Consider the following 20168-nt stretch of genomic DNA (forward strand, 5'->3'; position numbering starts at 1 on the left):
TTTCATTAGCTGTTCCATCTCCTTACTCCCAGAGTACGGTCAGTCTGTAGCTGTCCCACAGAACTGTGAGTTGTTTGCAGAGTTTGTAGGAGGGAGCTGTGTTTGCTGACTTCCCGGGTAAGTGGAGAGAGACCTGGAAACCTTCATTCTAGGCATTAGAGATAGACAGCTCCTGTCATTTAGGAAATGGGTAGCTTCCGAGCAACAGGTATCTAGCCAGCATTGGAGTTAAGAGTTGCATTTTGAGCTACATAACTTACCCAAATTCCAGCTGTATTTTGAGTGAGTTGTTAGCTGAATTGATGCTGAAAAGATAAAAATGTCCTTTTTGGACTTTCATATGGAGTGAACTACAACAGAGTATAGATGAGTAATTCAGCAGTCTGTGTTGGTTCCAGTGTAACCTGTCTGGTGTTATACAAGCCTAGAATATTGTTTTGTAATGTAAGAAGACTGATAAGTTATTTTAAAAAATCACAGAATCCTAGAATAATTTAGGTTGGAAGGGAGTATGGAGGTTTCCAGTCCAAACTTTTACTCAGAACAGGGCCAATTAGATCAGGTTATTAGAACTGCATCCAGTGGAGTTCTGAATATCACCAAAGACGGAGTTCCCACACTGTTCCTCATTCAAGTTCATTTTATTTTAACACATATGACTTTGGCTTTGGTCAGTCAAGGCGTGTTTTAAGCCAATCCTCATCTCCTGTTCAGGAGGGGACCCTCCATTCAGCATCTCTTGGTCTTGGGGTCTCTGCTCATTACAGATAAGAAATCCACATCCCAGTCACAGCCATGAGGATCCTGTACCTGCTCCTGGTTGTCCTCTTCCTGGTGCTCCAGGGAGTTGCAGGTAAGGTGTGAAGGAGAAAGGGAGTGAAATCAGGGAAGAGAGAAAGTGTGACTGTTTCCCTCACTGCAATTGCTTTTGCTCTTTTTCACATCAAATGACTATTCTGTTTTCACTGTGCAGGGCAGCCCTTCATTCCCAGGCCTCTGGATCCTTGCATAGCCCAAAACGGACGCTGCTTTACAGGGATATGTCGATACCCATATTTCTGGATTGGAACATGTCGTAATGGAAAATCTTGCTGCAGAAGGTATGTGGAAGTGCAGGAATCACTTTGGCATTAATCTATATTCTCCTTATCTTCTTTCCAGATCAGCTTCTTAGAGGCACAGCACCTAACACCATCCCTTCTCACTCCTATGGTGCCCCTTCTGCTGTCACAGAGGGTCCTCGGGGGCTTTCCCATCCCATGGCAGCCTCTATTGCGATGCCATGAAATAAAGTAGATAGATCCCAAGAGAGAATATCAACACGGAAAATCTGCTGGTGCGTAATCTAAAACACTCTCTTTTTCATCTTGCAGGGGGTGGAGGGCCTAGTGGCTCTCTTTCTGCATCTGAGAATCCTTTCTGCATCTAAGAATTGGCTTCTGAATCACCCTGATCCCATTGCTCCTGGTGGTAGTGGCTCCTGCTGCAATAGAAGGTTCTTGAGAACTTCCTTTGCAGTGAAGCAAGCATCGGCATCTGCAAAAAGATAAATATGAACCAGGCATCTCCACAGAAATTATTTCTTTTTCCTCTTTAATAAAACCAATTATCATGGCATTCATATGGCTGAACCTTGGGTGTGTTTTCTAGGGAACAAGGGGATGTTTACTAATATTGCTTCCACCACAAGCAATAACACAAAGGTGGGCAGGTGGCTTTCAAATCTAGACATCTCTCCACATTTTTCTAGCTGCAGCCCAAGGGAAAAGGGAGATTATTTCATTCCCTACTCCCTGATGGCCATGTTCCTGGATCCCTCTCAAAATGACCATAATACCTTTGTCAGGCATCAAATCCTCATCCATTGTGGGAGCGGATTTTGTTTTCATCATATCAAAAACATAGGAGAAGTGAAAAAAAACCCACACTCACAGAATCACAGAATCGTTTAGGTTGGATGGGACCTCTGGAGATCATCTAGTCCAACCTCCCTGCTCAAGCAGGGTCCTCTAGAGCACATTGCCCAGGATCACATCCAGATGGGTTTTGAATATCTCCAGCGAAGGAGACTCCACTACCTCTCTGGGCAACCTGTTCCAATGCTCTGTCACCCTCACAGTGAAGAAGTTTTTTCTCAGGTTCACTCATAAGCACTATCAGCAAGTCAGGCATCTGCAGATTCAGTCCATGAATCTCCCTATCTCTGCAGAACTGTCTGGGACCTAAATGTTTGCACTGACTGTTTTTCTTTCCCACTCTGCTCAATGGCTCCTTGCTCCCTCCAATTTCCCTTAGTTCCTTATGCATTTACAGTCCTCAGGCTTTCCTAGATCTTCAGAACAAGCCCCTAAAATACAAATAGGGTGCTTTTTGGGTGAAAAGGGTTGTCAAATGGCTTGGAGTTAATTTCAGTCACCTGCCATCTGTGGAAAGGTATTGAAAGACAGGATAGCTCCCAAGACTGGGCTCATCCAGATCAGATAGATTGTATTGTAAGGAATCACGATAGTAAGATTCCTAGGGGCCTGGGCCCTTGGTGTCACCTAAGCCTTCACCTTGGCAATGGAGTGAATGGCAGATGCTGCGTACCACAGAGGAGTCCATGGGAGCAGCGGCCACAGCTGTGGCTGAACAACTACAGGCTCTTGCCTACCTGGAAAGCAGCCATGGTCCTCACTCTCTTCTCCAGCCCTATTTCCCTCTACTCAAAATTTCCTGCTAACAGGAAGAAGGTCTGGTCCTTCTTTGTAAACCTCTCTCTGCTGATTTCATGGGTGTTTGTGCCCAGGAGGCACACATTCCAGACTGCTTTTTGAAGGTATTTTGGTATATTTGACTGAGATATCAGGGACCAAATCCCCGCTTTCTGCCTCTTTTTTCCTGCTATCATGGCCTCGCACCATAGAAAATGCCAACATATCTCTGGATGCTCCCTCTAGAAGACCATGGAGGCATCCAAGAAATTTCACTGGTCAGGGGATCTCACATAAGTGAGCATTAGGAACGTTTTGGGTGACCTCAGACCCTCAACACTGAAATAAACTAGAAACAATATAAAAAGAGAAAGAGAAGACACATATTTCCACAAGCTAGGGATATGCAATAAAGTGATTTGCCCATTATCTTCTCAGGAACAACTGCTGAATGTGTACAGAACTGTGCCCATTCAAATAGCATTACCCAGCTGAGACGGACTTGTCCCCTAATGGCTTGTTGAGTGGGTTGGACAAGGCGTCAACACATGTAAAAAACTCTGTGAAGGGGAAATGTTGGCCCCATTAGATCCACAGCTCACATTTATAGTGCTCTGCAGAATGAATGGATGAGTTGTCACTGCTCTTTAACTTGCAAGAGATGCCATAGCACATGTTGTAGTACAACATTTGCAAGGGTTTCTCCTATTTGCTTACTATTACTTTTGTGTCATTTCAAGCACTCTTATTGTAAGTGTTCGTACTTCAGTTAAAAAATGGAGTGATCATTAGAACAGTTTCTCTCCATTAACTGTTAAAGGAAGAGCAGTGAAAATAGTTTGAACTTTGATGCTTACACTTCAAACATTTCAGGTTTGGTGAGGTCATTCTTACCATCTGTCTCTAGAAAGTATCTAGCTCAAAGTATCAGTTCATAGATATCCTTTATTTAAGAAGCCTCGGGCTAGGATGGCCTGTACAAAGTAGTTTTCAATCTACGCTATGCATCTGCCAGCTGGAGTGCTCACTGACCACTGGCATGGTCACATGAAGGGGCTGGACTCTGTGCTCCCAGCCTTATATCCTCAATTAGGTGTCAAGACAAGGATAAGATAGAGGATGGATTTGTCCGTGCAACTTTTGATCTCATGGTATCATTTCTCCCTGGTTACTCAATATAACTACATAATGATTAAAGCCATTATCTTGATTAGATATTTTTTGTGTAGTGCCTGAATTTTTTGAAAATGTATCCATTCATTAATGGTTGAGATGATCTATAGGTGGAACAAAGGTTTATTTTTTAATCATAATACAATATATCCCTTACAAATACACTTACACATATAGAATTGCGTCTAAACATTGGCAATTCTCCTTTTGGTGGATCTGCTTCGGCAGTGTAACATCTGCTTACAGCTCTTCTAACTGATCTAGAGAAGTCTTAATTTCTGTATTACGCAATGTGCAGTGGTATGAAAATACCTTGATCTCCTTGCTAGGACTTATTGCTCGAATTCTGTGTAATAATCACAAAAGAAGTTACCATATGACTCAGGAACAGTCTGTGGATAGGTAGGCCACCAATCATCACTATTGTTCAATCTAACTCGTCTTTGGAGCATACAAAAACATCTGCTCTGTGGCAAACTGTAAGAGCTCTGCTTTTTGTTGAACCCAGTGTTCTGGATATACCTAAGTATAATGACTTTAAGACAACTGGAGTTTTTATTGCAACGAATAAACCACCCTCTGGAAGCCAAGGATGGAAGAGCAGACAGGTATTTGATGTAGAAGCATTTTAAATATTATTTAAATGATACTACTAGAAGACCTCCCTAATCTTTGTTGTTTTCAGCGGAAAACTATTAGGAACACAGCCTTCCTTTCACTCTTAAGTGTCTTAACAGCTGTGCTAGATATAGACTCCTTACCTCCCTCCTCTCTGGGATGCGATCTTGACACAGCTGCCCAATGTTCATGATTCAAAAGGAGTATCTCAATTCTTGTGCCAGGTTGCTAAGCATTACATTATTGCGTAAAAAGCAGACCCCATCATAATATTTCTCCTCCTCCAAAGAAGGATGTGTGACCTGGTTCTGAAATGGGTGGAGAAGTTTGGCATGACCAATGAACTCCTGAGACTTTCAGTGGAGATAGGGAGACATTTAGCTGGATCTTCATCTGCAGGTACCTAACTCAATAAGAGAATGAAATAATAGAAATACCTTGTTAAACACACTGAAATTCTCCATGAAGACTCTCTCTCCCTCTGCACTGAATATAGGAAGAAATTAGAGGGTATTTTGGGAAAGGAGGATTACTTACCTAACATGAGGAGCCAAATGGTGTGAGGCAGTGCCCAGCTTAGCTGGATTGGATCCCACGTGGTTTCCTGCCAAGGTATCCAAAAATAAGGAATGTGTAGGCTGGTGCGACCCGGCTGCAGGTGCAAGAGACTCTGGAGAAAAATGTCCAGACTGTGAAGGGCAAAACACTGCTGTGTCTCTCTTGCTGTACAAAACCAACCAACTCCCTCTGCTCCTCATAAGAACAGGAGTTGCTTCCAGGGGTGGAAAGGTTTCTCACCCAGAAAACCACAAACAGAAATCTTGATAAGGCCAAGATTCATATCTGTCTCTTGGCCATTAGAAAACCCGTCCCCAGCCCCATTCTTCACCTCCCTGTCAGCCTGTCCTTCCTAGTCCCCTGCTAGCCCCAGAAATACCCAAGTCCTTCCATACTGCCCCTTTCCCAGGACCCCTTTCTCTGCTCCTCCTCCTCCATGCTCTCTCTTTCCCCAACCCTCTTGATTGCCTCTCACAACTCTAAGCCTGGACAAATCCTGGGGTTTCTATGCATCTTGCTAGGAGCTCACTTGGCAGGATCAGGGTATATCTTTGAGGTTTGCTCCTCTCAGGGCTGAACAATATGCTTGTCATAGCCTTACTCGATTCTTTCCTCCTGTTTCACAGTGTCATGGAACCCGGTTCTCCTTTCTGTTACTGATAAAGGGGTCTGCACACTAACGGCATGGGTGATGGAGGGCTGCACCTCCCCACTTTGGACCAGTCTCTCCGTGTTTCTATCCAGCCTCATCCCTCTTTGCACAACTGGAAGATCCTTCCCTGGTATTGCAACAGTAGAGCCCTATAAATACGGATCCAGATGAACCATTCCCCACAGAGAACTGATCCTATTTCTACCATTCCCTCCCCTCGATGTATAGGTTTTGGACCTGCATCCAGATCACCTTCTCTTTCCATCTAAGGCTAACATACTGGGTAGGAGCAGGCAGCGTGAAAACCTACTTCGGGCAGTCAATGGGGTGAAGTAAGTACCTTGAACCCGTGGTTCAGAAGGGATCACTCTTTATCCAGAAAGTCTATGTGTCCCCACAGGGATGTGCAGTGCCCGCCACTCAGACTGCCTCACTGCTTTGAGCTTCAGGCAACCAGTTCATTGATGAGACATTCCACCTCTGCTTCTCTCATTTCCATGTCCAGGTAGAGGTATTTCAATTGTAGCAATGGCGGTAACTATATAGTATTTATCAATAGAAATGTCAAGAATGCCCAGAATTAAGACCACATCCTTGGCATAACTTGGACATAGGACCTTGGGCATGGTAAATATCAATGACGCATCTGTGTTTGCCCAAGGAATTAGACTGAGTAATGATAACAGTTGGTAGGCAAGCTAACCACAAAGTAGTGGCAAGTTGTGAGGTAACTACAATTTATCTCATTTTTCCCCTCCATTTTCTGCTTTACTACGAGAAGTTGATAGACATACAGGAAATTGAACTAAAACTTCTTTATACTTCAAAAAAAGATCATTTTCAAAAATATATAGAAAATAAAAAGCTACCTCAGGCATAATGGAAAAACTTATGGGAAAACATTCGTAAGTATTTTCATGCATACACATATAAATATGTGTGTGAGGATGTGTGTGCACATATGAGTGTGTGTACCTGAATCTGGGCAGATCAGAAGTTACCAAAAACTTGGGTCAGTTTTTGATACTTAAGAAATTGCTATAAAAGCAATGGAAAAAATTTATCACTAGTAAATTAAGAGGCCAGTAAGAAATTTAAATATTTCAGTTGAGGTTTGAGGCTAAATGACCTGTAGGCCATGATGACACTTGCAGAGAGATCTTTTTCAACTAAAACCATCCTCACTTTCACACACACATGAAATGTAGAAAAACTCTTGTCAATCAAAATATCAAACATATCATATCCTCTTATGATATAATTCGGGAGTCATGCTTTAAAATGATGCATAAACAATGTTTTGTTGACTTAAGTGAGGTGTAAACTACAATATGACCAAAAAAGTTTTAGTGTTAGTGTCTTTGCAGTTATTGGGTATGAATATGTCAGCAAGTGACTTCACGCAATGAAAGATGAGTAAGTAGGACAGGATCAGTAGACATTATAGACTGTGTGGAGGCTCCTCACATCTCCACTATATAGGTTTTTATAGGTTTAGTTTGGTTAGATTTTGCCATTGAATAGAATCATAAAACAATGCAGGTTGGAACAGATGCCTGAAGGTCTTCTGGTCCAGCCGTCCCCTCAAAACAGCCCATTTCAAAGATAGACCAGGTTGCTCATGGGCTTGTCTAATTGAATTTAAATACCTCCAGGGATGGAGATCCTATTTCCATTTATTGTGGAATGAACAGCTGAGGGCCCTGTAGAGGCCAAAAATACAACGAGATTAGCTGCAGTCACGGAGAACTGTTCAGTCAGGAACTCGGCAAAGTGAAGGTCCAAAGGCAACCTCTGGCACTGGGTTCCCCTAAACTGATGTGTTTTCTGTCAGCTCGAAGGGCATACAGGGACATGACCACTAGGCACCCACTCTATTGCTGTACTCTTTACTGACAATGACTGAAGAGAAGATATAAGGCCAATGGAGCTTTGTTTTAGCTTTGTATGTCCATTCTGTGTTCTCGTATTCTGTTTTTATAGAACAGAAAATGAACTAGCTAGGACTGCAGAGAAGCATGCAGATGTTTTATATTGCAGTCGGATTATGTTGCTCCTAACCAGAAACAGTTCAACATATGTCCCAAGATGTTTGACACACGCCACTGTGGTCTAACGTATCTTACACAAACTGGAGTGTCACAAGAGGTATTGCATGAAGAACCTGCAATTTTCCAGAGGAAAAGCCGCAAAAGGTCCGAAGAGAAATCCTGCTTTTTCACTGGAAAAGGAGAAGCAACATAGTTCTGGTTGGATCAGAAGTCATTAAAAACACGAGTCACTTCTTGATTGGCTAAAATGTACCTGCTGTGAGGAGAAAGCAATTGTCACTCCCCATAGCAAATACATTATAAAAGAGACCTCAGTCCCACTATCAAAGACCTCTGGAAGGGAAAGACCAAGAACAGGTCTTATTTTGGCTTGTGGGGTCACCTGATACCTGGTAACTTCTCACTTCTTTTCAGTCTTTCTTTCAATGTGTGGTGGTTTGTTTTTCTTTTTTTATTTCCTCCAGAAAAACCTCTGCATTATTGAATTAAATTTATAGATTACTAAATTGAATCTAAGTTGTGTAGAAATTACACCAGTTGAGTAAGTAGATCAAATAAGTGCTAACACCTATAATACTTTGATAAAGATAATGAAGTTTACTAACTCCTGGGAAAAAAATGTAGCTGCTTCAGCTTACCTTGGAGAGCAAAGAGGTCTATTTTCTAGAGAAATTAACGGTGTCCTACAGGGAAATTAGAAGATGTTTGATATCTAGGTTAAGAGCTTTATTTCATTTTCAGAATTAAGTTAACTTTGTCTTATTGATTTTCTTGATATTTTCAGATGCATAAAAGCTTGTATAAACTTCTAATACTAATATGTTAATCTTCTATTACTAATTTCATAGCTCTGTGTTTGTGCCACATACCATTCTGTTGCAGAAATATAACATTTCGTCACAACCTCATTTTACTGCCTTGCTTAAGAGAAAATAATTCACAACAAATCAAAAGATTCACTAAAGCCAAGATATACTACATTAACTACTGATCTTTTTTCCTTACAAGCCCCCCTTTACGCTACCTTATCCTCTTTTTCTGATATTAGTTGCATTAATCATTGACTTTTTCAATAAAGATATTAAATGTTTACTTTTTAGATTTTGCTCACTAATTGGGAAATGATTTGATTGTACATTTCCATTCGAGAACTATTGCTTATATATGAAGACTGAAGATTTTGAGCAAGTTGATTTTAGTTGTTATTTCTTGATAAATTTTAACATTCCAAGATAAGAATTTTTGTCTGATGTTTATAACCTTGATTGTATAATGACCTCATTTTTCTTAGCATTGTTTTTTATCACATCAAATAGCTAACATACAGATAGGATATTATTTTTTGTTAGATGAAGACTATGTGAAAAATGTGAGAGAGGAAACCTGAGCAACTAGATAATTAAAATAATTTAATAATCATATATCCTAAAAGCATGTTGCCCAAACTATATTTGTGGTTTTTTTCAGGAATGCTCTCATGACAGTCACAATGCTCTGTGGGTAGTATTAGTTATTTTTTAAAGTGTTTAGAAGAAGTAATATCATTTTGATTAATAATGTATTTGTACAGTTCAGATACCAAGGACTATCTGTCATGCAGCTCTCTTGGTCCTCTTCCCTCTAGTGACACGGTTAATCTGCAGTCATGAGGATCCTTTACCTACTCTTTTCTCTCCTCTTTTTGGCCCTCCAGGTTTCTCCAGGTAAGGTGGAAAAAGAACAAAGGGATGCTGGGAGGGGAGTTTTTGTGATCCTCAAATAAGATCCCCAGCACATTTTGCTCACTATTGGTTAATGGTACTAGAAATTGAGCAGGGGTTAGTTAAATAGTCAGCTCAGTGCTTGTGCTGTTCCCCTTCCCCTGTGGAAACCCTTTCAAAGATGGAGAAATTGTGACTGCTGAAAAAATCATTCCTCCCTGTCGGTGTTTTTCTGAAGGGATCCTGTAAATCCTCCAGCGTTAGCTGTCCAAGCTTCTGTTTGCTTGCCATGTGCTTTGGCTAACAACCCACTCAAGAGAAAATATGCAGACAAAAATGAAGTCTGGCCACCTATTTTCAGAACAAAACCATGGATTACAGCCTCTGGGGACCAGACCCTTATTCCCTAAGCTCACAGACCTTGAATCATACTCTAAGCAGCTTTCCCCTTCTGGCTGGCTGTAAGAGGTCTGGATCCTCTATTGACCTCTATTTCAGTGCCAGGCACTCTGCCTCTGTGACCACAGAGCTTGGATTTGGGGTACCTACACCACAGCAGTATCACCCAGACGTTTATGAATCTGACTTCCTTCCTGAAAATGCTGTCACTGCAGCATAGAAGAGTCTGTGTAGAAATCAGTATGCAGGAGCATAATGTTTGGGGTGTAGGGAGAGATAATCTTGTGAAAGTACCTCTATTTAGATATAATATAAACTGTGGATTTACCGCTGCAAGGTGTAGACCTGCTTGGCGATCTCCCATCAGAGTGACAACCCTTAAGGGAGGTTGGTGGAAGAGGCAGTTCCTTGCTTTTTATTTGGACAAGTGAGTGAAAACCATGCTTCGAGCTACAACCGTCCATGGTGCAGCTGGGCAGCAAACAATCGCAGAATGACATCCCTTCCATTGGCCTGAAATACCTGCACCAGCTGTTTTGCACAACAATTGATTGCAGGGCTTGTCCGAGTGTCAGTGAAAAATGGGAAATCCTACTGGTATTACTACTGCCTTCACCCTGCCCTGCAGAAAGAAGGAAGCAATTTTGCTGTTCTTGTTGCAGGACTGTCTTCGCCTCGGCGGGACATGCTTTTCTGTAGAAAAGGAACCTGTCATTTTGGAGGATGTCCTGCCCACTTGGTTAAGGTTGGAAGTTGCTTTGGTTTCCGCGCCTGCTGCAAATGGTGAGTTCAAGGTTCATCAAGGTTCACCTGCAGTATGAGCAGGCAAAAGTATTCTGCTCACGTCTTTATCCCCAAACTGCTATTCAAGGTTCAGACTGGGCATAAGAAAAGACTTTTACACTTTGAGGACAGTCGAGGATTGGAGTAGGTTGCTAGCAGAGGCCCACAATACTCTTGCTCTTGAAATGTGCCCCATGACATGCCCCAGCAAGAAGGGCAAAGTACGGACAGAGATCATCCATGCGCTGTCCCAGTTCTGTTCTACCTCTTTACAGCTCCTCTGTCAGAGCAAAATATCAGGGCTTGATATTTCCAGAACCGAAGAGCTGTGATATATGGGGAACAACCTGGCAATTTAGTTACACTGCAGGATGAACACATAATTGAGTGCAATCAAATGTGAACAAAAAGTGCAATTGAATATTGTAAAAAAAAAAAAAGAAGCTTACAAAAATAACCTTATTTTTACTGAGGAGTGCATGCATTCACCCCACTAACAAAGGATACCAGTTTAATTCCCTGCTTTGCCTGCAGCAGTATGAAAACACTGCTTCCACTCACAGATAAGTGCTGTACGCAGACCTGTCCCAGCTTGATCAATCAGTTATCACCTTACTAGGTGAAGTGTGTGAAGGGAGGAAAACTTGAATGGATAGAGATAAAGTAGGGAAGGAATGTAAAGATAAAGGGAATCTGATTTTTTTCTTCCTTTGTGCAGGCCGTGGGATGTATAAGATCTTTGTGGACTGTCCAATGAAGAGCTCTGAAAATTTCTTCTAAATCTAGTAATTTTCTTTGAATTCCCTTACTGCTAAAACCACAGGATCCTGATACAATAAAATCTCAAGCGTCTTTCATTTCTGATACAAAAAGCTTTGTGAAGATCAGTAAATATAAATGTATTAGGTATTGCTTTCCTTCTTTTGAATAAATTGATGTTGCTTAGCATTCACATTGCTGAAACAGGGATGTGTGTTGCAGAGGCTGAGGGTGATGATTCTGCGTTTGGGTTTTTACACACAAACTCCAGTGTAGCAATTTACAGTGTGCAGACCACTCCTCAATTTGAGCTCTTCTGAGGCATACAACTCCCCAGACTGGGCAGACATGGACAGAAGACCTTACCCTCCCGTACAAAGAGAAAGGCTGGCTGGAAAAATTCAGCTTTACTTTGTTGGAATGTGTTCAGGTGCCAAAATCCTCATTCCACGTGCAGAGAACTTCTGCTTGGGGAAAGAGAAATAGAAATAACTAAAACTCCAAATTCCTACCAAGTGTTAATCTTCACATTGGTATGTGGGACACCATATTCTGGGCTCCTGGAGGACTTCTGTGCATATCCCTTGCAAAATGTAGGCCTTTTTTTCTTTTTTTTTTTTACTAGTGCTACAGTTTCTTTCAGTTCTTTGCTCAAGAAGTAGTTTACCATGTAATTTCATGGCAATGCATGTAAATTTGCTAGCTTTTTTGTTTTATTTTTTTCTTCACCTGCCACTCTGAGAGGATGCATAAAAGAGAGCAGGAGGAAACCAGTTTGTATGGATTTGTACACTGGTGGCTCTCGTCATTAGCTCCAGTTCTCCATTGGAATCTAAACATTTCTGAATGAAACATTGTTCGGGGAGGGTATTTTGTCTCTACTTCTCAAAATTGCAGTAGATATGTGTCCTACAAATGGACTTCTTAACTAAGAACAATCTTATTCCCAGATGTCACATCCAACTTCTAATCTTCCGCAGCATGATTTCTTATGCTCAAGTCATGGGGATGGTTGACATAACTCAAAGTCTTGGGAAAATGGGTGTTTGGAGGAATGCATGCCTGGGCTAGTTGTAGGCGCTCTGCCTGGTGCTAGCTGGCAGTCTGGCCCTGTTATGCAATGAGATGGTTGGCAGGGCTTGTTCTCACACCAGAGGGAGCTGAGGGGTTACCGTGCTCCCTCAGAGAAAACGTTTCTAGAGGAGGCATCCAACACACAGCACAGCCTTAACATTCAGGCAAAAATCTCACGTTTCAGTTCTCTTCAGCAGATTTACAGCAGCTGTGCTGTGCCCATTCCCCAGTCTTTTCTTTTATTTCCTTCTTCTAGTTACCTAACTTACTACCACTAAGATTAATTTTACATTAAACTAACCATGAGTTTCCACAAGAAGCCTGTTCTCACGCTTCAGGTCTCTCCAGTCAGGGACCAGAAGAAGGTCACCTGGGGTCATCTCTTAGTACCAACGGGATAAGATTATATTTTGCTCTGGGGACCTCATTCAGCAGGTGCTGAGTTGGTGTGATCATGTTTCTGGCATGGTGCATGTGTCCCTGTGAGCAGCGATTGGCACCATGTCACGCAGGCTCTCGCAGCCTGCGTGTAACAAAGCACACATGGTTTCTGACCCTCCTTTAATATAGTGGTCAGAGCAATTGCACATTATGTTACATTTGCATCCTGATCTGGATACTTACAGCCCTTCCCTATGACAGACCACTGGGTTACCCTGTGGTCTCTAAACACATTTCTCTCATAAGAGAGACCTTCTGTATCATATTTTACCGGACCTTGTACCATCTTCTTGAGCGCATTCTGCACAGGGTAGATAGTTCATCTATTTGTTACATATCTTCTATGAAACTTACTCTAACGATTCATCAAGCCTTTTTTTATGATTATGGAGACTATCAGTGCTTGAGATAGCCCTATATCATCAAATAATATGGGCTTCTTGTTCTTGGTGTTTACTTTTTTAATGAGGAAATGAAGATATTTTTGTTTCCATGTCTTCCCAAACTTTTCACATACTCTATAAGGAAAACTTTTATTTAATTTCAGATTATTTACTTCTTATTTCCACCCCACACTTCCCTTCTGCACTAATGTCCTCTGAGGTTTTTTTGGTAGGCTGTAGACTTGTGTTGGGTGATTTTAGCAATACATTCTGCAAAAGAAACCTTGAGAGAAACAATGAATGGAGCTTACAGGTATACAACGTTCCCCACAGGCTGCAAGACATCTCCCTTCCCACACAAAAAGCATCTGTAGCAAAACCTGGAACATATACAGATTTTTCCCAAAAGCTTATAAAATTCCTTCTCTTTCCTCACTTGCTTTCACTGGTAATTCCTGGCTCTCTGTCTGGTAGCATTAGAGAAAATCAATGAGAATTCATAGGAGTCATATGGTTGAAAACAAGTCCAGAGCTCCATATCAAGAGGGAGAAAAGGCATCAGGGAAGGGAAGGGAAGGGAAGAGGGAAGCCAAGCTTTGCTGAGAAATGCCAGTACGCCAAGGAATGCAGCTTAAAAATGACACAGCTGTTGACTATTCCTTAGCCAGAAGATAAGCAGTATAATTACAGTACATTCATTTTTATCACAAATATGGTATGAAAATATAACATCTAGCCTGCTGTTTTTTTATATGATTTCCTACACGCAATAGCGCTGGGTGGTATTATTCAGCTATGCAGATCCTTAAAGGATCTGATTCATGACATTTGGAACTACAATATGTAATAGATACAACTTGCAAGAATTCGTCACACTTCTACAACAGCACATGAAGGCCAGGCAGAATACGACACAGCTCTAGAAATGACACTACTGCCATTGTGTGAGTGACTGAAGCAGTCCTTCCAGGTCTGTCATTTCTCCTGGCTCTACTGACTGCTGCGGGAGTCCAGACACCAGTACTCCTGCAGTCACCTCTGTGTAGACACCTACATAAAAGTCCGCAGAACTGAATCCCACCAGATGTGCTGTATGTAGCACATATTACAGAATATGTGGCATACATACTTCACAAATCACGTTATATTTGGTACTGAAATATATGTTCTTCTCTCAGGCTCTCTCTGCCCTTCTGCAGCTCTGTCTGAACTATCATCCAAACTTTGTCTAAAGCGCTTAATATTCCCTTGACTGATGTCACTTGCCAATATGTCTGTAAATTAAGTGCACTCAGTGGAAGTAGAGAACAGGAAACGTCGTTATTTTACAACACAGCAGGAGTTTGTGGGTAGCTGGCCACAACTGTTGAGGTCCCTCTGGAATTCAAAAGCAGAAATTTCTTTTTGATGATTTTTAAGCCCAAACTTTGCCTTGACAAAAACTCCAGACTCAGTATACAGTATATTGTAATAAGCAGGAAATCTCTTCTTTTTTTTGCCTTCACAATATTGAAACACCACAAGCAATTTGGTAACAGGCCTTTCCTTCAGACCAGGTGTTTGTCCTTGACGGTAGGTGGTCAGACAATGCAGATTGTGCCTGAGGACCATTGTGTGAGGAGGTGACAGAGCCGCATGGCCAGCCATCGTCCTGCCAGACAGCAGCGTGCCTGTGGGGAGATGATCCAGGAGCACTGGGTGAGGAACAGAGGGTAAAGAAGAGGGAACTGTGAGGTATATGTCATTGGGAATACTGGACGTGCACTGCAAAAAACTAAGCCCCTCACTCTGGCTTAACTGGGACTTCATGCTGGTTTTGTGGAAAGACCCTTATCCTGACAATAAATTAATGTATCCTATATGACTGAAACAGGCTAAGTTCTTACATATACTTTCCTGCTCAACTACATATAGCTGCTGGTGTAGCACCTGAGCGCACGTAGATCAAGATGGCCCTAGACTTTGGTTGAAGAGTGTCCAGAAGTAAGAACACTGTTCATCAGGAAGAAAACCCCTTTAACTCATGGCTTCTGGTTAACCCTTTCAGTGACTTGCCTATGGAGCAAAAAGGAATTTGCAATGGAACGAATTCCCTTTTTTCTGTGTTCCACTGGATATTTATTCTGAACATTTTGTTGAAAGAATAGCAGCTATTTTGGATGGCACTAAGAACAATTCCCATAAAGTCCTGTGGGGGCAAACAGTGAGCAGAGTTCATGGGGACACCAAAGAGTTCCCACAAGCAACAGGATTGTGTCCTTCCCACATTTTAAAGGTCTGCTGCATATCATCAGTCATAACAAGAAGTTTTCCTACAGGCTTGTGAAAATCCCTCTCAGTGACTGTCATTCATTTCTTACCTTCAGCCTCATGGACCACCAGGAAAAGAAGGGGAAAGACAAAGTAAAGGATTCTCATGGTTTAAAACTGGTCTACAGCTCCAAGTTGACAGGGAGAAGAGACAACAGGACAGAGAGAGAACAATTAGTCTTTGTGCTGATAGCACACAAGGGTATTAGAAACAATTACTAATTTCTGCTCAAAAGTGTGTTGTCGTAGGTGCTGTCCAAACAGCAATATAAGAAGTAAAGAAGTACATAAGTAGCTAAGAAGTATACAACTGATCTGATAATTAGATCCCTCACAACTATTCACCGTTGCAGGAGAACAAGAACAGAGGATAGGAAGAATTATCATATATCTGTTTCTTTAACGATAATGGACAAAATATTCTCAGTGAGAAATAGTTACAATATAATCTGTAAATACAGTCTCTAGTATCCCTTCTCAAGGCTGCTCTGTTCAACAAAGTTCAGAATCACCAACAAAATACAGCCATGAAAAGCATAACAGAAGTAATTTTAGTATTTGTTTTTTTCATCTTAAGTAAACAAAATATTGCTAGGTCACCATAATTACTCAGTAAATGAGAGATTAAATATTCTACTTCAGCACATCGTATTAGAAATCATATAAAGAGTCTAAAATCTGTTTTAAGGACTGTCCCCTGCTTCTCACCAGACAAGTTCTCCAAGTTCTCTGTGTTATAGAGTGGCTCAGACAAACAACTCTAAACTTGTACCATAAAATAAGAAACTGTTTTTAATTTACTAAATAATACCAATAAGAATTTCAAAGTTAATTGAACTTTAATTAGTTTATAAATAACTCTTTACAGAAAAAAGACTCTAAAAACTGAATGAATACATTCACAGGCATTTAGAGTGCCATGGATTTCTGGTCTGTGCCATAATTGTGTGCAATTTCAGGAAAACTAAGACAATAAGCACAGATTGAATACAATGTAACCAGAAGGCAAGTACAGGTTACGCCTTTTAATCACTTTTGGTAGGATTCAGCTACCAAAATGGGGGTGCCTCCTCTGTTTGGGATGCTGCACAGCATCTGAGACACCTTTATGTAACTGGCAGAATTGAGACCCAGGCTTCCACACAATACGTTTGTGCCATCCCCAATGGATTGTTTAAAACATGACGGCACCTGCTCAGTTGAGGTCCTGTCTGCAGCAGTCTCCCTTGTGAAGACAGGACAGCTCTGTCTCCACAGAAACTCTTAAATTGTTTGTTTGAATGCTTCTGTGCATTAAGGAGATCTTTAAACTGTTGGAAGTCAAAGAGATGTCAGAGTCAACTCAGTGAGAATCCTCAGGTGGTATCAATTTTGTTTTAATTTTTCCATATCTCTTCTAAGACAGTTACTGGCTGTTTATATGTATTTCATCTTTGCTGAACATTACTTAGGCATATTTATGCATATGATGTATGTATCATATCACTGTAAATAATTTTTAAATGTAATATCTAATCTATTATATGCAATATAGATTATAGAATACTCAGTGTACATATTCTAATTTGGACATTACATTGCACCCAAAGCAGAAAATGCTTTTGCTTTGATTCTCTCTTTACTGTCACTTTAACTCATTTTTGAAATATACAGCTTGCTAAAAATGCTTCATATGATTTATATTTACAGCATAGAATCATTGAGGTTGGAAGAGACCATCTGACAGCATAAATTATCAGGTTTTGGCATAAAACATACAATACAGATGCAAATGACAGAAAATGGAAGTATTTCACAACACATCTAGAGTTTGTGGTTAGCTCACCAAAACTGTTGGTGTTACTCAACCCATCTCCTATCTGAAACCTTGAAAATAGCACCTTCTCATGTTGCCTTTTTTAGCTACAAGTCCTCAGCTACATCAAGGATTTCAGCCTATTCCAGGGAACATGAAAGAGAGGGACTGGCCAGAAATTCCCTCCAGGAATTTGTCTTCACAAGGGAAAATCTCTCCGCTCAGAAGCTGGGTATCTTAAGGACCTTGTAAGCAGCCCTCAGAAGGGATTACAGTGATACACGCACTGCTGTGTCTATACTGGCCTGAGGACAAGGGAGTACGAGGAGCAGCAGAGCAAAGATACAGCTCACTCTCTCTACAGGTGCCTTGCCTGAGACAGACGAGGACAAGACCAACACATGCTGACAATGCCACACACCTGCCTTATCATGGGGTGGGCTCAGCTGTGCACACAGCTGCAGCACTGCTCTGCCAGAAAGGGATGAGGAGCCAGGACTGCGGGAAGGAAAAGGAGGGAAGATGATAAGCTCTTCTGTTTAGCAGTCATTAGTATTTTTATCAATGTCCTGGAGAAAGAGACAGAATGCGCCCTGAGTAAGTTTTATGCACAACACCAACCTGAGGTTGTGCTCAAGGGCAGAGCTGCCATTCAGAGAGGCTGAAAGAGCCAGAGCAATAGAAGAAGATTCTCCGAAGATTCAGTAGCTCCAAAGGCAAACTCCTGCACCTGGGATGGACCGACCCTCTGACTCAGTACCAGCTGCATATCGATGAGTGGGTAGCAGCTCTGCTGAAACAGCCCTAGGTATCTTGACTGACAACAGGCTAAATACACGTCAGCACTGCACCCTGGCAGCCGTGAAGGCTAATAATATCCTGGGATGTGTCAGCAGGAATGTAGCCAGCAGATGGAGGAAAGAAACTCCTCCACTTTGCTCTCCCCTCTTAGACAACATCTCATCTAACTGAGCCCTCTGCAATAAGAGAGAGGTTAATAAATTGGAGCAAGTCTTTCAGACAGTCACCAAGATGGCCAGGGGGCTGGAGCGCTGTCCCTATGAGGAGATGCAGAGGGAGATAGGTTTGCTTAGCCTGGAGAAGGGAAGGTTTTGAGGGGACTTAGTAACATCCTTTCCACACCTGAGAGGAGGTTACTGAGAAAGGAAGTGGACTAGAAGATCCCCAAAGGTCCCTTCCAACATCTAGCAGTCTGCGATTCTGTGATTTGGAAACCTGTGATTCGGGGGAAATGCGCCTTCAGGAACAGCTTTCAAGAAGGGCAGCAGACAGAGCATCAGAGGGCCTACACAGAAACTTAGTGTGCCTTGCAAGCTGCCGTTTTATTTTTGCACTTCCCCAAAGTCATTTTACTGCCCATGCTTTGGACACAATTCACCCCATACAGTCGAGGCCAGCTGGGGGTGCCAACGCGGGTGATGGCAATAACAGACATGCCTGCGATTTGGTGGGATCCAGAGGTGCCTTTCCTGGCCTTGGCCAGAGCCGCCCCTTGACAGGGCCAAGCAAGTGTTTCCTGGGGCTGGAGGCAGCGGGGGAGGTGGGGGGCGAGGCACGCCGGCAGCGCCACGGGACAGGCCAACTGCTGCGGCGCCCGGGGCGCTGCCGGCCCCGCTGCCGGCCCGCGGGCCCAGCCGGCGGCCCCCGGCCCCACGCCTCCTCGCGCCCGCCACGGGCTCTGGGGCAGGCCGGCCTGCCGGCCCCCGCCGCCCCTCGGCCCCTTCGTCTCCAGCAGCGGCTCCCAGCGCCTGCTCGCCCTCCGCGCGCCCGGCACCCGGCACCACCGCACGCGCCCTGCTGCCGGCGCTGCCCAGCAGCGCCTTCTCCAAAGGGCCCTGCGCGCCTCCTGCCGAGGAGGCGCCTTGCTCCCGCCCGGGGCTCGCCCCCGCCGTCCCCACGCCCACCGGGGCTCGCCCCACGGCGCACACCCGCTCCCCGCTCCCCCCTGCTCTTCCTCCCTCCAGGTGCGGCTCCACCTTCCGGCTCAAGCACCGGCCGCGTCTCAGCCAGCTCTGGGTGCTGCGCAGCGAGGAGGCGGCCGCGGCCAGGCCGGACGATGAGCAGGAGGTCTTTGGCCTCAAGCGCAGCCGCAGCCTCATCCTCGTCTGGCCCACGGACCTCTGCGTGGTCACTTTTGGGTGAGACGGGGCGACACGTCCCACGGCCGCCCACGAGTCCCTGTCCTGCCCCACGCGGCTCGGCCCCGGCCCCGGCCCTCTGCCCACGCGGGCGAGAGCTGCTTGGGGCCACGCCTGGGCCACGGCGCAGGAGCAGCGCGGGCTGAGGCTGCGTCTCCTTTGCGCTGCAGGTCGCAGGAGGTGAAGCAGCTCTGGCTGGACACCCTGCTCCGGTAAGTCCTGCCGGGCAATTCCACCTGCCGCCACAAGGCTGCGGGTGGGCGAGTGCCCCAGGTGGGGCTGCACGTGGAAATAGCAAACTATCGGTGGGGAAAGGTGCACCCGCTGCCAGGGCAGCTGCTGGGCAGAGCGGCGTGAGTTGCTCAGCCTCGTGGTTGCACGCTAGCACCGAGCCCTGGAGCTGTCAGCACAGCTGCTTGCAGGCAGGGACGGGGACCCCAAGCCGCTGCTGTCTGTCCCCAGGAGGAGGAGGCCCGTGGGCAGCAGCACCCAGGGCGCTCCCAGCCCGCCCTGCTCCCAGCCCACGCTGCTGCAGGCTCTCCGGGGCTGGGGCCCCTCGACAGCGCGGGGCTGCCGAGCAGCAGAGAGCAGCGAGGGCTGGGGGTGACAGAGCTCTTCCC

The 20168-nt window shown here is 43.9% G+C and overlaps 1 protein-coding gene across 1 annotated transcript; it reads left to right on the top strand.

The window, feature by feature from the left end:
* The first annotated feature begins 8003 nt into the window (after positions 1 to 8003).
* On the top strand, positions 8004 to 11581 carry LOC104137781 (uncharacterized). The gene is given in 4 exon segments (XM_068936426.1): positions 8004 to 8137; positions 9370 to 9448; positions 10507 to 10631; positions 11346 to 11581. Coding segments are annotated over 3 exon segments (396 nt in total). The 5' UTR covers positions 8004 to 8137; positions 9370 to 9390; the 3' UTR covers positions 11559 to 11581.
* The last annotated feature ends 8587 nt before the right edge of the window (positions 11582 to 20168 follow it).

The sequence above is a fragment of the Struthio camelus genome, chromosome 3, assembly GCF_040807025.1.
Source record: "Struthio camelus isolate bStrCam1 chromosome 3, bStrCam1.hap1, whole genome shotgun sequence".
Taxonomy (NCBI): domain Eukaryota; kingdom Metazoa; phylum Chordata; class Aves; order Struthioniformes; family Struthionidae; genus Struthio; species Struthio camelus.